This window comes from Hirundo rustica, chromosome Z (genome assembly GCF_015227805.2).
Source record: "Hirundo rustica isolate bHirRus1 chromosome Z, bHirRus1.pri.v3, whole genome shotgun sequence".
Taxonomy (NCBI): domain Eukaryota; kingdom Metazoa; phylum Chordata; class Aves; order Passeriformes; family Hirundinidae; genus Hirundo; species Hirundo rustica.
Window position 1 is genome coordinate 71,438,786 of NC_053488.1, and position 15,525 is coordinate 71,454,310.

General features: G+C 40.2%; 1 protein-coding gene across 1 annotated transcript in view; it reads left to right on the top strand.

The window, feature by feature from the left end:
* The window catches only part of SHB (SH2 domain containing adaptor protein B), a 58,790-nt gene that overhangs the window by 21,895 nt on the left and 21,370 nt on the right, over positions 1 to 15,525 (top strand). Inside the window, exon 3 of the mRNA XM_040091068.1 lies at positions 14,063 to 14,278. Coding sequence (XP_039947002.1) covers positions 14,063 to 14,278 — 216 coding nt within the window. The remainder of the gene's footprint in view (positions 1 to 14,062; positions 14,279 to 15,525) is intronic.

Below are 15,525 nucleotides of genomic sequence, written 5' to 3' on the forward strand. Positions count from 1 at the left end.
CTGTGGTCTGCCACACCAAAGGAAGGGAACTCATTTTGGGGTCTGATTGGTAGGAATATTATTGTATTAGGCAGGGGGACATCAGAGATACATCTTGCCATCTTACTGGTTCAGCTCTCAATCTTCTCAAACTGATGCCAGCTCTATTGCTTCTTGCAACATTGCTCAAAAACAGAATGCGGAGAATTTGTTGCATGAAGAATCAGCAGTGCATGGGAGATGTAGACTGTTGCTGATGAGTTTTACAGGGATTTGTTACATGGAGCTGTAATAGTGATACTGAAAGAAAAAAATGAGACATACCTTTGGGACAAAAAGTGATACAAAAATCCCTTGTCACGCTTGTATGCGTCTTCAATTATGCTTTGTTTTCCCATTCTCTTTCCTCTTATTCTTTTGCAAAGAGACTTTTAGACAAAGGAAATGTGAAAATGTTTAAGAGTAGCCTGCTAATAAACAAGCTAGTGTCAGGATAACAGCCCTGGGAATAGATATTTCTAGCCTAACCTGGACTTCTTGTTTTTTGAAGGAAACTAGTGGACATTACATATGCTGTCAAGTCAGAAGGAATTTCTACCCTTTCCCCAGCTAGCTGTGCTCAACTCAAAGGTCCTGCTTGAGGGGTCTTTTTCTGCCCCCCCTAAACTAGCAAGATTTTTTTCTCAGAAGAATTTTCTCAATCATTCTTTCATATTATATTGTCACTTTCTCAAATCACTTTGGGTTTTTTATCTGCACTGTACAGAAGAGTTAAGTAAGCTCAAAAAAGCTGGTTAAGCATGTGGTAAACAGAACAGTTCTCTGAGAAGGAGCAAGATACTCTTTCAGTTCTGATATTTTATCATCTTTGTTGTCCTTAGCTTGCTAGTAAATGAATAAAATTTTTGCCTGCTGTTTTTGCATCAAGACTCTGGAAATGCCTAGTGGCAAAATATGAGTGAAACCTTCAGTAAATGAAGTCTGTTTCTGACATCGGCTGTAATGTGGTAGCTACAGGTTCTCCTGTGCCTTTTTCAGTTAGGGAACCCAAACCAGATGAGTGCTTTCATATCCTTAAAAGTAAACGAGAGTTGGAGATTCAGCGAGTTAGTTCTGTGTCTACTTTTGCCACAGAGACTGTACATCAGTTTACCAGCAGTTTAATGTGGCTTTACAGCAGTATCATAGGGAGAACTTAAAACTTCAGTGAAAAGTGGTGAAACACACCACTTTTTTGATTGTGAGAAACACAATTTTTGTGCTCTTTGCATTTTATGTAGGGTAGCAAAAATACACAGCTTCTCTCTTCCTCTGATTTCTGGCTATGAAGAACTCTGCTTGAAAATGCTCTTTTGGAGGAGCTCAAGCATCTCTGCAAACACAGCTGTTCATTACCATTCTGGATGCTAAATTAGAGGCAGTTGTGTGCAGGAGTTCTTTCTGGCTGAGGTCAGGTAAGCCTCATCTGGTTTTGGTGTGTTGATATGCTGATATATGCATTAATCTTTATTATCCCTACTCCGGTAAAGAAGTAGGAAGCCTTCAGCATGTTTTTGCTTGCTGATGGACTGTGCTGTGCTACTGTGACTAAATTTGTTGAATAACACCAATGTGCAGATAGAAGATGGAAATATTCAGTCTTCATTTAGGCTTGAACAAGGCTGTGCATTGTTCAGTTTCATGTGTTGGTGCCTTGACGTGGGAGAGTCCACAAACGTCTTGGATTTATGAAGCAGGATGTAGGCATGCAAAACTGATGCTATTGCAGCTGACACTGTCAATTAAGGGCAACACAGGTAAACCTGAGGGAAGTTAAGTATGCCTGAAGGAACTTGGCTCGCTTTCAGTTCTGCATTCATTTTCTGTGGAGTGGGTGATTTGAAAATCACTGTGATGAAGCAGAGGGTTTTGTGCTCTTCTGGCTCTTGTCTTTTGTACAGTCAAACAGCAGTTGCACTTGTCTGGGATGGGTTGCAAGACAGAAAAATGTGAGCTTTTTCTAAGCAAGTCCTGCAGCAGCAGTTTTAGCTGTAATGCAGCCTAAGATTATCTTGAAGCTGTTTGTGCTGCTGCCTCAGTTGAAATAGAAAGGGAAAAGTGAGATGAAGTTAAAAAACGGGTGATGTCCTTCATATATACCCTTGATTTTGTATTATATTTTTTGCTGAGTAGCACATACTGTTGTCCTTTCCTTTGGCTGTGACATGCACCATCACTGAGATCCTGGCATCATGGTAGAATATAGAGCGTAACAAGAGACAGCCTCTCCTAACTATTTTTAAAGGATCTTTTCATATCCTCTTAAAAAACAAAAAATCCAACAAAAAATACAGCTTTCCACAATTGTCTCCATGGGGGTGGTTTTGTGCTTTGCAAATGTTTGCATGTACACTGGTGGATGGTTTAGAGATGCATATTGGAAAGTAAGAGTGTAACTGGAAAATTTACTGGAAAGTGTTGACTCAGTTGTATGCATCAGGATCAAAATTGCAATGAATTTTTATAACATGACATTTTCTGACTTGACCTAATTGGAAAATATTAAATACTGCTTTTCTGAATTTGTGATACTTCCACTGCAAGAAGTGAAAAAAAGTATTAATTTATGATGTTTGCACATGACTGTCATTTGCTTTCTGAAAGCACCTGTTCTTAATGATACTGTGCTAAATGCTAACTAGATTTGCTGTTCTGTATCAGTGTAAGCGCAAATGCTCTTGAGTGAGATAGTGATAAACTGTATATTGCATGCATTCAAACACTGTTCTGTAGAGTTATATAACTCTTGTCCAAGGGGAAAACTCAACACCATGTAACTGACAGATTACTCTGTAAATGGGCTTTTTAACTAGGAATAGATATCCCATCAGGGTTTACCTGAGTAGTATAATAACTGCAGATAAATCTGCAAGCACAGGCAAGGTACTGAATATTAGCAGCTGCACAGCTCAGGGCTGAGTACTTGAAATCCTACAAATCGTAAACACAAGTTTCTCCTTCCATCAGTCCCTTACCGACCCACTTGACACAATGAGTAAAGAGATCATAGGCCAAAGAGGATGAGTTGAAACATTTTCCCAGTAATTTTGGTGTTCATATCCCTGTCACTTTTTCTGTGCTGTCAGCTGTCATTTAATGGATGCAAGGCCTTGGATTGCGATGAGTAAAATCTATGGTTGCATATAATGACAACTGAGCAGCTTTCTTCGTCTAATTATGAGAAGGTAGAATTCTAAATTAAACCATTATTTTTCCCCAGGGCTGAACAGCAAATGCAGACCGTTTTTTATGTCTACTTTAATGATCTTTATGGTATGCATGTGCAGGACTGTGCTGGACTTTAAATTTACATTGGAGTTTAACATTTGGAGTTATATTTGAAAGCTTGTATATCCGAGAGGTTGTGATTCATCTTCATTAGGAGCTTAGGGGCTGATTAGAGCTCCTAGATTATCCCTGTGACTCAACTTGAATGACAGAACAGAAAGATTGCAACTAGGACAATACTTCTCTTGGGGAAAGCATGTAAAAGTGGGGAAAATTGCAAATAACCGTGGTGGCTGATCTCTGCTGTTTGCAACTTGCCATTTGGAAAATTGCAAATTATCACTGTGGCTATTCCTTGCAGAGAACAGGAGAAAAACCAGATGGTTTGGCATGCAGATGCCGTGGGGCTTTTAAGTCCTGCCAAAGGAGGAAACCGTACAGATAATTCCTGCTCTTCATGGAATGCTGGTTGGGGAAAGAAGAGGGGAGGAGCTCTTGCCAATGCATCAGATATTGCTTCCAAAGCTTTGGGTTCTTTGTTTTCTTAGGATGTTTCTTTTAAAAAATTACTAATAAAGGTAAAATAATGGGCATTAATCATTGGGGAAGATTCAGGCTATGTTTTTAGCTGGCAGTTGGGGGTTTTTGAGTTGTTTTCTTTGTTGTTGTTTTTGTTGGTTGGTTTTTGTTTTTCTAATCATGCTGACACAATCATTCACAAACTGGATGAAAACAATGCACAGTTCGCATTTCTGTGTTCCTCTTAATGATGTAGCTGCCAGGTCTATGGAATAAATCCGTTCTAGGAATTATTAAGTAGCAGTTCTTCTCCCTGCCTTGGACTGTCTATGGCAAATGCTAGCAGGTGGCTAAAAGAAGATAACATATCTCATCTGGCTGAGAATATATCTCATCTGAGTTTGCTAAATCAGATATGGCATTTCTTCTGCCTATGAAAGTCTACTGCCTTACTGTACCATGTAAACTGTACCTCTAGGGAACTTCTTCCCACTACTTGTATCACAGAGCATAGTGGGGAGGAAGTCTGGAGGGAGGCTTCTATCTACTTATCCTTCTCTGCCCTCTCTCACATTCCTAGGAGGCTGTGCCCAAAGTGAGTTACTTGCAGAGAAGATAACTCCCTTCTGCATAATTCTCATAGAATTAAATCTCTAGCTCTCAGAAAACAGTTGCCTATTTTGTCTTTTTTGTCTTGGTCCTATAAACTCCATTTTGCTCACATCTGGTTATTCTTTGCAATATCATCCTGAATATATATATATATATATACTAATTGAAAATAATTTTGATCAGTGCTTATCTCATTTGATTCTTTTGAGTAAGTTTTCAGCAAACAGAGGCTCTCACAGGCAGACATGATGCAAGTATCTTCCTTCTGTGTGAGTATTGAAGAGCATTTAAATTATGAATGGTTTCTTCTTCCACTCCTGTCCTCTCTCAAGGTGATGCCTATGAAGGTGAGAAATTGCGTTCGTGAAGAGCACTGCCAAGGGCATGCCATCAATAGCAGTTAGGAGCAGCAGGACTGATCTAACTGCAGGAAACCGTCATATTCACTACAGACTTCTCTGTCCTGACATGGGACAGTTTTAGCTTGTTTAGAATAGGCATTTAGACTTTGGTGTTGGGATGGCTTTCAAGAATCATTTATTCTGTTTGTGCTAATCTTGAAGCAAAATTTTTGGGACACTGTAGTTTGTGTCTTGGCCTTGTATTAACTGGTATATGTGGAAATCCCATCATAGCACTCTGTTTCCCAGAGGGCTCTGGTTCCCTCTTATGTTCTGTTTCACAGAAGTCTTGAAGCATGGAATGAGATGATTTGCACTGTTGTAATTTGGATTGCTCTGTTTGGGCCATGAAACAATGATTCTTGAATCCCAAAGGTCAGTACTCCAGACAGGTCAAGAAAACCTACAAACAAACCAGGAATATAGCACTGTGATGTAATTGGCTGCAGCAGCATCTGGAGTTGGCTCTTGGTCAAGCAGCAGGAAACATACAGACTTGCAGTTTTTTGGATTCGTTGTCCTCTCATCTAAATAAAAAGGGCAACCCTACTCTTCTTCTGTTTTTACTGAAAAATGTGCGAGGAGTAAGCAGGTCAGCAGCATCAAGGCACCTCCAAAGACGCAAAGTCTGCAGAAATCAAGAGTTTTTAACTGACAGTTAAACAGTTTAATCACTGCTTACTTATCAGAAAATATGACACTGAGGGGAAAGGCTTTATGGAATAAATTTCTGCCTCTAGGGAACTGAAGAAATTTAATTTTTTATTTCTTTGCCTCTGCCAAAAGAGAATTACATCTCCAAGGATAATTTTCATGTCATTTAGAAGAGGTACGGCTGTCCTTTCAGGCCACCAGGATTTAGGTTTTCTTCCCATGTTTTTTTTTTTTTTTTTTAATCTGAATCCTTTTACTCTGCCAACACCCACCCCTCCTCTTCCTCACCCATCCCACCCACAAAGAAAAGTGGTTACTGTTTTCTTGGGTAGGGTAGTGGTTGCTTGTTTTAATTCAGTGCATACCTTCCATGGAAAATGTTAATGGGTTTTTTTGCCATTTTATTGATACTTATCATAAACGGTCTTCTCCCTGCCTGCCCCTGCTCTGACTGGCCTAACAACTTTTCTTTATCAGAATTGTTGGAATGTGAGGTTGCTTTGAATGCTTCTTCCTGGGGTAATGAGTCATACTTGGACTTTAGTAGTATTTCCGGCATGATGCAGGCAATGTGAAGATTGTTGGTTTTCACATCATGCGGTTATGCCAAGCCTGAACAGGGGAACAAATGCCTGTTCATTCCTGGAAAGTGGCTCACTTCTGAGTCACTTGGCTTCTGTTCGGAAGAAAAGATGAGGGAAGGAAGATCTTCTCATATCCAGCTTTTCCTGCAGAAAAATCTGCAGTAATTACCATTGGGTGGCAGTTGCTGCAGTCTCAAAGCATAACAGCCCTCCCCACCGCTGGAATATAATTGGTGTTCCCTTGTGTCCCAGCAGTAGTATGCATCCAGCTGGATCTGGAAGCAGAGGAAAAAGCATTTGATTTCTGGTGACCTGAGGCAAAATTTGAACAGAGGTAAAACATTGCTTCTCTAGTGAATAGGCTTTGCAGTAACAAAATGAGACTGCTGCATCACAAGTCCTGAAATACTTTCAGACTGTCTTTCCAAAATGGATGTGAAAAGAAACATTAATGGTGAAGCTTGGATAAGTAAGCAGTTGGCTGAGTACTTTGACCTGTTTATCTGGGAATTAATTAAATGGAAGCAAATGTTCATATCAGGGTGATCTTTGCATTAATCTGTCTTATGCCTCCAGCAAACTGGCAAGTTATTGGTTGTTGTGTTGCTTACCCATACACCTGGAGCAAATAGCTCAATGCCCTTCAACATGATTACTTGCCAGTTCAGTGATTTTCCATTAGAAGCCTCAAGAGCAGAACATGTGTAAAGCAGGGGTTTGGGACATTTCAGAAGAACTTCTGCAGATCTGGCCCTGATGTGACCTTTACCTGCTAGAAATTGCCAGACTGTCAGGATAATGTTGGGGGAAATACATCAGATACTCACTGGTAACTCTCATTGTGAATCTGAGCATTTTCAAGTTTCTTTCTGCTTCCACTGATAACTTCTGATTTTCAAAGGTGAGAATACAAGGAATGCAATTGGCTGTTGTCCACAAACAGGCCTTGTTCCTGAGTTATGTTCTCACATACCTTTCTTTATTTTTAATATTATATTTTATTTTCCAGACTTATTCACAGAGAGCCAGTGTGCTTATACAACTCCTCCAAACACTTGTGGGCTGCCCTTTTAGGGCTTTTGAATAGAAAACATTTGAATTCACATTCCAAAAGTTCTGCTCTTGGTAATTCTGCTCTGACTATCCCAGTTGAAGACAGATTTGCCTGTTTTCTCATTGCAGAACTCCTTCTCCCCATGGGGAGTCTTGTATAACTAGGAGGAAAAGATGCAAGAAGTGGACTCTGTTTCAGGGTATAGTTGTTTGCTTGCTTGCTTTAATTAAACACCTGTATTTCTCTGATGATAAATATTTGGTCTCTCTGTATACCTTGAAAAATTTTGTGAGTTCCAGATTAAGTCACTTTAGTGTTGAGATCCTTGCTACTGGAATAATCTGGTAGATTTGAGTGACACAAGTGTACTCAGTGAGAACAGCAGCACAGTATTTGGTGTTCACTGCAGGCTGGTTACAGTTTTGTGTGTAGTTAATAGCTGGTAGTGTTTTTTATTTGGTTAGTGGGAAACTAAATCCAGGACAGTAGGACTGAAGTTGTTTAAATGCTGACTTTTGGAAAGAGAGCAGAAGAGCAGCAACCATCTGGAGGAGACTTGTCTGAATCCAGAGGTAGAAGGACAGAAATTCTTCTAGCTGACAGCTTGACAGCTGTTCTCTGTACAACCTTATTCCAGCATAGTTTACATGTTAATGTGTGTTAAATAAATGAATGAAAAAATCTACTGGGCTTCCTGCAAATAACTGTGTATTTGAACAAATTTAACCGCATGCAAAAATGACCTTGAAAATCGTTCTACATACATTAAAGGGTTTCTAGCAGCAGCTGCTTATTGGAGCTCGGAGTGTTTCCAAGTATTTTGTTTCATCCTTTTTGAAACAGGATGAAGCTTTATTCAGCAATGTGGCCAGATAAACTCTGTGAATTACGTACTAACAACTACATTCTGTTGAATGGAGCTGAGTGCAGCTAAATGCCCTGTAAAATGCCTTCAGAAGAATTCTATTCTTTGTCCTGAGTATTGCTCTTCGGCTTGTCAGATACAAAGGGTATTGATAACCCTTGTACTTTGCTTAAAAGTCAGTTTCAGTGCTGGCTTTTCAAAAGTTGACTTTGCATCTTAGTGCTGTTTCCAGCATGAGACCTTCATAGTCAGATTTGTCTCACTAGGACACTAGGCTTTTGGCAAGAGAAAGCAGCTGAGGAACTGCTAGGACTGTCACGTTAATCTGGCACCAGTCTTGAAAGCTGTAGCTGAGATGGAGAGGGATCTGGTTTATCACTTTTGTACCTGATATATGTGGGCCAGTGCACTTTGAAATCTGACATACTGCCAAGTCAAAACAGCTGCTCTTGGTCAATCTGTAAGTTAATGTAACTGTATCCAATTGCACTAAAGTTTTGCCTGGTTTTCAATGGAGCACACATAAATTATAGATTGCTGTTAGACTGATAAAGAAACACCTATGTCTGTCTTAACACCAATGCTGTGACTTGGCTGCATGTAATTTGTTTCCCAATAGAAGAGCAGAGGTTGAAAAAATCTGGGAATTGATATAACCTAGTGATTTTTGTCTTGTGCAGGTTAAAACTCTTCCCGCATATTAGATGTAGATGAGCAAGATGTGCTGTTACTGTGATGCAGGAACCTGTCTTTGCTTTCCAACCTGCCCAGTCATTCTTCATGGTTTTTCACCGCACAGGAGAACAAAAACTCTTGCAAGCCCTTAACTTCAGGGAATCTCTCTATAACTGACATTCCTTACATGATTGTGGCAGCAGGACTCCTGCATTTTGCTTGTCTAGTGTTTCATCAAAAGAAATGTTAAAAAGGGGCTGTAAAATGGCATTGAGTTTATTACTGTCTAGTGACATTTACAGATGTGCTTGGTTTGGGAAAATGGGCTTTCATATCATCAGAACTTTTTTTAATAGTGCAACTATGTTGTTGGACCTCTTGTTACCGCATGCTTGAGTTTGAGGTGAAGGAAGTAATATTAGCATTTGGCCATTATGGAATGGTTGTTTTCTAGTCTGTTGCATCCTTTTGGAAGGCAAGATGTAGAAGTTCACCCATTAGGTTCTGTAAGCAAGTAATAATGTTTTCAACCCTTTGTTGGCTTCATAGCTGTTCTGCTTCTTTGATGATATATCCCCTAATTCTCTCCAAACTATTTTCAGGAATACAGTGCATCTATGTGTAATCCTATAGAATTATTTAGAGCTGTTAGGGTGTTTGGTGTGGCTGATGTAGCTGCTTGTGCAGAGTTCCAGCTCTGCTCTGTATGTGAGTATTGGAATTGTTCACCAAGTGGGAAGAACAATGTCAGGCTAAGTCTGGTATCTCTTAGTGTTGTCTCAGTTTCTGTAGTCCTCCTGGTCAGGTTCTTGGTTTTACCAAGAACTCCTCACGGGAGCCCAAACTTCTGGAGCCTGATTCTGTAATAACCACTGATCTGTGAGAACAAGAATTATTTGTGGGACTCTTCTAGACTGCTAGAAAAATTAGTGCTTTCAAAACTTCAATTGTTATTTCGTCTGTTAGCTATTAATGCTGAATTGTATGCAAATGTCCTTTAATCAGCAGTAAGAATTGAAATTATATTGTTCATAAAAGTGAATTTCTAAAGAAAAAGTTAACATTGTTTTCCACTTCCTAATCATTCCAAAGACTATTTTAGCCCTTCAAGCTGTCACTGTTAGAGGCTGTAAAATTATCATGAGAAATGCTTTGTCATAAATGTTCTCTTGTCTTCTACTGTCTGATTGTTGAATACAAAGTTTGCAGTGAGCTATCAGTGTGTGTAGTGCTAATACTGCTTTATGGTACAGATTCAGCTGTGCTGTTGTTTGTTGCAAGGAACTTTTTCTGATATAGCTTTTAGAAAAATTGCTTTTATTTACAAATGGTGTCAAAGGTGAATTTTCAAGCATATTTATACAGAGCTTTACAAAAGAGATTGGAGATATGTGTGTAAGTGTATATGCATGCATATGTTTTTTTATATCACAGGATCACAGAATATGCTGAGTTGGAAGGGATCTACATAGCCCTGCACTTCCCTCCCTCTATGTTGTAGCTTTTCATAGAAAAACTTTTCTGCTTTAGAATCAAATATTCATAATTTTTCTAATTATGCTTACTGAACATGAACAGCCTTCTATTTACTGGTAAACTTTTCTCTATGGTCTGATGCTTTGATCTTCTGCATAAAAGAAAAATGTTGGACAAGAGTTCTTGTACTGAAATGTGCTCACACACAAAGAGCCAACTGCATAGCTGTATTTGGCACAGCAGTATTTGGCACACAAATTTGTGTTTGGCACTTAAAACTGATTTGGGTGATTCATAGCTTCTGTTCCTCAGAAATGCACATTTCTTGGTGTAGCATTGACTGGGTCCACAGTACTGAAAGACAAAAAGATACTGTCATGAGATAGTACAGTTTGGTTTTTCAGTTATAGAAGAATGTAGAATAATTCTCCAGGCTGGGACCTGGGAATTGCTTTAGAAAGGACAAAGACCTATCAGAAGGTTAGTTGGAATATTGGCATCTGTTCTGACCACTGAAAATTGTTGGCTACAACTTTGGGAATTACCATATAAAACCCTTTGATTTCCTGTAGGTGGGTCCTTTTTCCTTCTTTCCTTTGGCCAGAGAAAGACAGGTAACATCGAGTTGGGCCTGCTGCTCCCCCTTTTTGGGGGGAAGCTGGCCTGAGGCCTGGCCGGATTCCATCGGCTCCCGGGTGGTGGGGGGAAGGAGAGGTTGCTGCTTTACAACAACTACTTTCTTCAGACTTCTCTGGAGCAGGGAGAAATCTCTGCCAGGCCTCTGGTAAGAGCTATGGGCACCATTTAGGCTGAGGTCATCCCAATTTACACCGATGGGTGAGCTGAGAAGGCATTTATGATACTACCTGGGTTTTTTTGTGATTCCGGACTGCCCGGGTGCTCTGATCTCTGATGTTTCTGTGAGTTGTTCTTCCCTCACCAGTGCAGCCTTGAACATCTAATACCATGAGCAACAGAGGGAGAGACAAAGACTCTGGGCACATTTAACCCTTTCCTGGCAACATGAAGCTTCCAGAGCTTGGCCCTTCTCTGAGTGAATAAGAAAGGACAGAGTGAACTTAAAGAAAAAAAAACAGCATGAAGTCAGTGGAGTGAGAGTGAAAAGACTACTGGGACAGAGGGTTGAAGAGTTGGTTGTTCCACTCTTACTTGAGCCATGGAAATGAACTCTATATTTAGATCATTCCTTTAAATCATAGGAAAGATATGCATTTGGGGAGATGATTGATTTAATTTGTGTGTGGATTTGAGCAAAGGTGTTTGTGATGGACTAAGTAATATTAATCCTATAAGATGCTTGGACAGAGATAAAGATGAGAAGCCCTCTGCACCAGTGAAGTGAGAAGATATCTCTGTACCTTGAGGTGAAGAATCCTTTGCTTTGGAGTTATTCATCTTTAAAAGGTGACACCCCAGTATGCAAAAGTCTAAGACCCATGACCCATGAGCAGCTTGGGAAACTGTTCCTGGGAAGGGTCACAAAGGCAGGTTTCTCTGGGCAGTTGTTTTTGTGACAGTTTAAAACCCACAAGAGAACTGTTCTAGGTTGTCAGTGGGATCCATGACTCTAAGAGAGACTCTTCCCCTAACGAATTGATGAAAGACTATTGTCAGATGGTGAAACTGACTGAAAATTACAAGTTTTGTCTCTTTATGTTGTTTTGTAAGAAAGTGAACAGTTTGTAAGGGGAGGGAAGAGTGTTTTTGAAGTTTCATTCCGGTTTAGTTTTTTCCCAACTTTCTTTTTCCATTATTTTAGTGTGTGTTAATAAAACTAGTTGTTCATTTTTAAGGTTGAGCCTGCTTTGTTTTTCTTCTAGTCTTTCTCACAGGAAAAAAGTACTAAGACCAAAATTTAGTGAACGTAAAACCACTACATTAATTGGTGTTTCTGCCCGGTTGTCAAAATTAAAACTATTACAGATACATACCACTTTTCTGACTTTAGAAGAAACAAAATGTTTATCTTTTTGATCCAGAGTATTCAAGAGGGCTCTATATTCTTTCTATTACAGTTTTTTCTCAGCATTTTTTCTTGATGTGGTTGTTCATAACTAGAAATTGACAGGATGTATCTTGCTTTTATTTACATCTCCATCAATTTTGGTCTATATTTCTTCAATTTTGCCGTATTTTTAATGTAAAAATTAATTTTTTTTCAAGGAGTAAGGGCACTGTCATTTTGCAGACTTTTCACTGTGCTTTGAAGTGGTTTGGAGAAACTACTTGATTATAATACTTGTTGATATATTAGTTGATTGACTTTTATTGTACTAACGAAGAGAACTGCTCTAGATCTTTGCTTAATTTGTAGCTTAAAAAGTTCTCTCGCTGAGTCTTTTCATAACTTTGCAATTTGCTATGTTATTGGTGTTCTTACTTTGTAGTTGCAGAGGCCAGTATAATCACACAACATCTGAAATTGGAAGGGACCTCTTGATATCATCTAATAAAAAATCATGTTGAAGAAGGATCAGCTAGAATAGGTTGCCCATAACTATGTCCAGTCAGATCTTGAATATTTCCAAAGGTGGATACTTCACAGCCTCTCCAGGCAGCCTGTTTCTGTGTTTGACCATTATCACAGTCAAAATGTGTTTTCTTGTGTTCAGATGGATTTGCATGTATTTTGACTTGTGCCTGTTATATCTTGGCCTGTCAATAAGTCTGTCTCCAATGTTCTCTCTCTTCCATCAAGTATTTATATGCACTGATAATGTTCCCACTAAAACTTACTTTCTCCCTGCTAGCAAGTCTCAACTCTTTCAGCTTCTCCTCATATGAAAAGTGCTTCAGTCCCATTAATGGGCTTCCTGGCCTTTTGCTGAAACTCCCTGCAGTATTCAATGTCTTTTTTGTGCTGGGTGGGTAAGAACTGGACCCAGCAGTCCAGACGTGGCTTCACCAGTGCTGAGTAGAGGGGAAGAATTGCATCTCTTGATCTGCGTTCATCACTCGTGATACACCCCAGGCTGGGCTGTCCCTGTTTACTGTCACGGGTGCATTGCAGGCTCATGTTTAACTTGCAGTAATACAGGACCCCAAAGTCCTTCTCTGCTGAGCCGCTTTCTAGCCTTTTGGCCTGCCATTTTTCAGCATCCCTGGTCCCTCTGAATGGTAGCACAGCCACCTGGTCTGTGGCTCACTCCACCCAGTTTTGTATCAGTAGATGGAGGGACCATGGCTTTGCCTAACCAAGACTCTGTAAACTCCGAAGAACGGAGACACCTCCCATGACCTACCTGGTAACCAATCCCAGGGCTGCACCACATGCCAGGGGAAAGAAGATACCCACAATATACCACTTGGATCTCTTGAGCTACCTCTTGTGACTGTTACTCCTTACTGCTGTTTCTGATTCTGCCCAAGAAGGTTTGGTTCTGACTGCTTTTCAGGCAGCTGAAATCTGGTGTTACAACTCCCTTCATGCAAGATAAGCTACTTCTTTTGTTTAGTGTTCTTATTCTAGTCCTAGTTCATTTATGTTGATATTTTGTATGCGTAAATGCCATTTTTTTATCAGCATATGCAATTGTACATAGTGGCATTTATTTTTTTATGTTCTTTGTATCTTCAAATTTCACTTCAGAACCATCTCCTCCTGAAGAGCTAACTATACACATTTCAGTGTTCTTGGGAATCTATGTGCAGTTGCTTGTGGGAGTCTGCTTTATACCAGCAGACAGGGATTCTGTGCTTCCTGCAGTCTGGCTCTGCACAAGCTGGGAAATGTTGGTGGGGGCATGAAGCTGTGGTTGTTAACTGGAGCAAACTTTTGCTTCCAGCCAGTTACCAATGTAGAGATAGAATTTAGAAGTCTTGTACAAGCTTGTCATCTCTATAATTATGTGGCTATTAAGAAATGGGTGGAAGTTGAATGCTCTAAAATTATAGACTGTAATGATAAGACATGGTTAGTAGTGATTCTGATGCAATTTTCCTCCTTTGCCAACAGAGTTTCAGCATCAGGAAGGCATAAAGTCCCATCAGAAAAACATGCAGCTCTATGACACACCCTATGAACCAGAAGGCAGTGGTGTGGAATCTGATTCTGAAAGTGTGGTGAGTCGCCGTTTACGAGAAAGCAAATTGCCACAGGATGATGACAGGCCTGCAGATGAGTATGATCAGCCGTGGGAGTGGAACAAAGTCACCATTCCAGCCTTGGCAGGTAGGATTCCTAGATCCCAGCCTCAAAATTCTCTCTCACAATTACAGCATATATACTTGCCTTTGGGGTAAATCAAATACTTAGGCTCTTTTGATGTGTGTGTGAAGAAATGTCTGACGAGTGAATGTGGGTCATCTCAAATCTTGACCTGCTGCAGAAATATGAAACACTGCCCTTTTTGTTAGGTACTTCAGCCAACCTGTTGTCCATCATCTTAGCGCTTGTTTCATATAACTAAAACTTCTTATTCTTCTGCTCCTTGTCCCTACCCTCGTTTTAATGGATGGGATGTAGGTAGTGTTTGTTGTTGAGTATCTGTGATGGGGAAGTTGCTTTGAAGGGTCCTGAAATTGTGGAGTGATTCTCAAAGGGACAGTGTGGTGAAGTATTGGGGGTGAGGCTGGAAGAAAAGAGTTGTGGCTCTGGGAGTGAGCATGGAAGATGCCTGAGAGCAATGATTACTGAGTAGTTAGTGTGCATTTACCCCAGGTAAATCCTGCTTGACGAACCTGTTTGCTTTCTGTGTTAAAACTACTAGATCTCTTAATGGAAAGAGAGCAGTAGGTGTCATCTGTGTTGACTTTAGCTTTCAGTATGTTGTGCTGTGGCATCAGCTGTGTTTGGAATGCTGTAGCCCAGATGGGTGGACTACTAAATCTGTGAAAACCTATCAGAGTCACTGACCTCAAAGGGTAGTGTTAGTGATTCATACTCTTCCTGGAATCTGGTTACAAGTGTGATTCCTCCAAGGATATGTTCTGGAACCCTTCCTGTTTAGCATACCTGTTAGTAACCAGGAGCAGAGAGAGAGGAAATGCCCCTTATCAAGCTTGGATTAATAGCCAAGGGAAGGTGTGTGCAAAGCTGCCATTCTGAGGGACCTGAACAGGCTGGAGAAATAGACTGACAACAAGCTTACAAAACTTAATGAGAACAGACCCAAAGACTTGCATCTGGAGCACAGTAACCCTGTGCAATGTTATAGACCTGTATCTGGTTGACTTGATGGGATACAGCTTTGCCAGAAGGGGCTTGAAGAGTCCTGGGGGAAAGTGGACTAAATGCAGCTGACAGTGATGTCACCTTCACCTTGATGAAGGCTAGCAGCATGCCAGCCTGTGTGAATAGGAGAATGCCAGTGGATGAAGCAAAGTGACTGTTCCTCTTTACTTCATATTTCTTGAGCTATGCAAAATGCTGATTCTGATATAAGAGGGATGTTGATAAACATTTTTCTTAGCACGGAG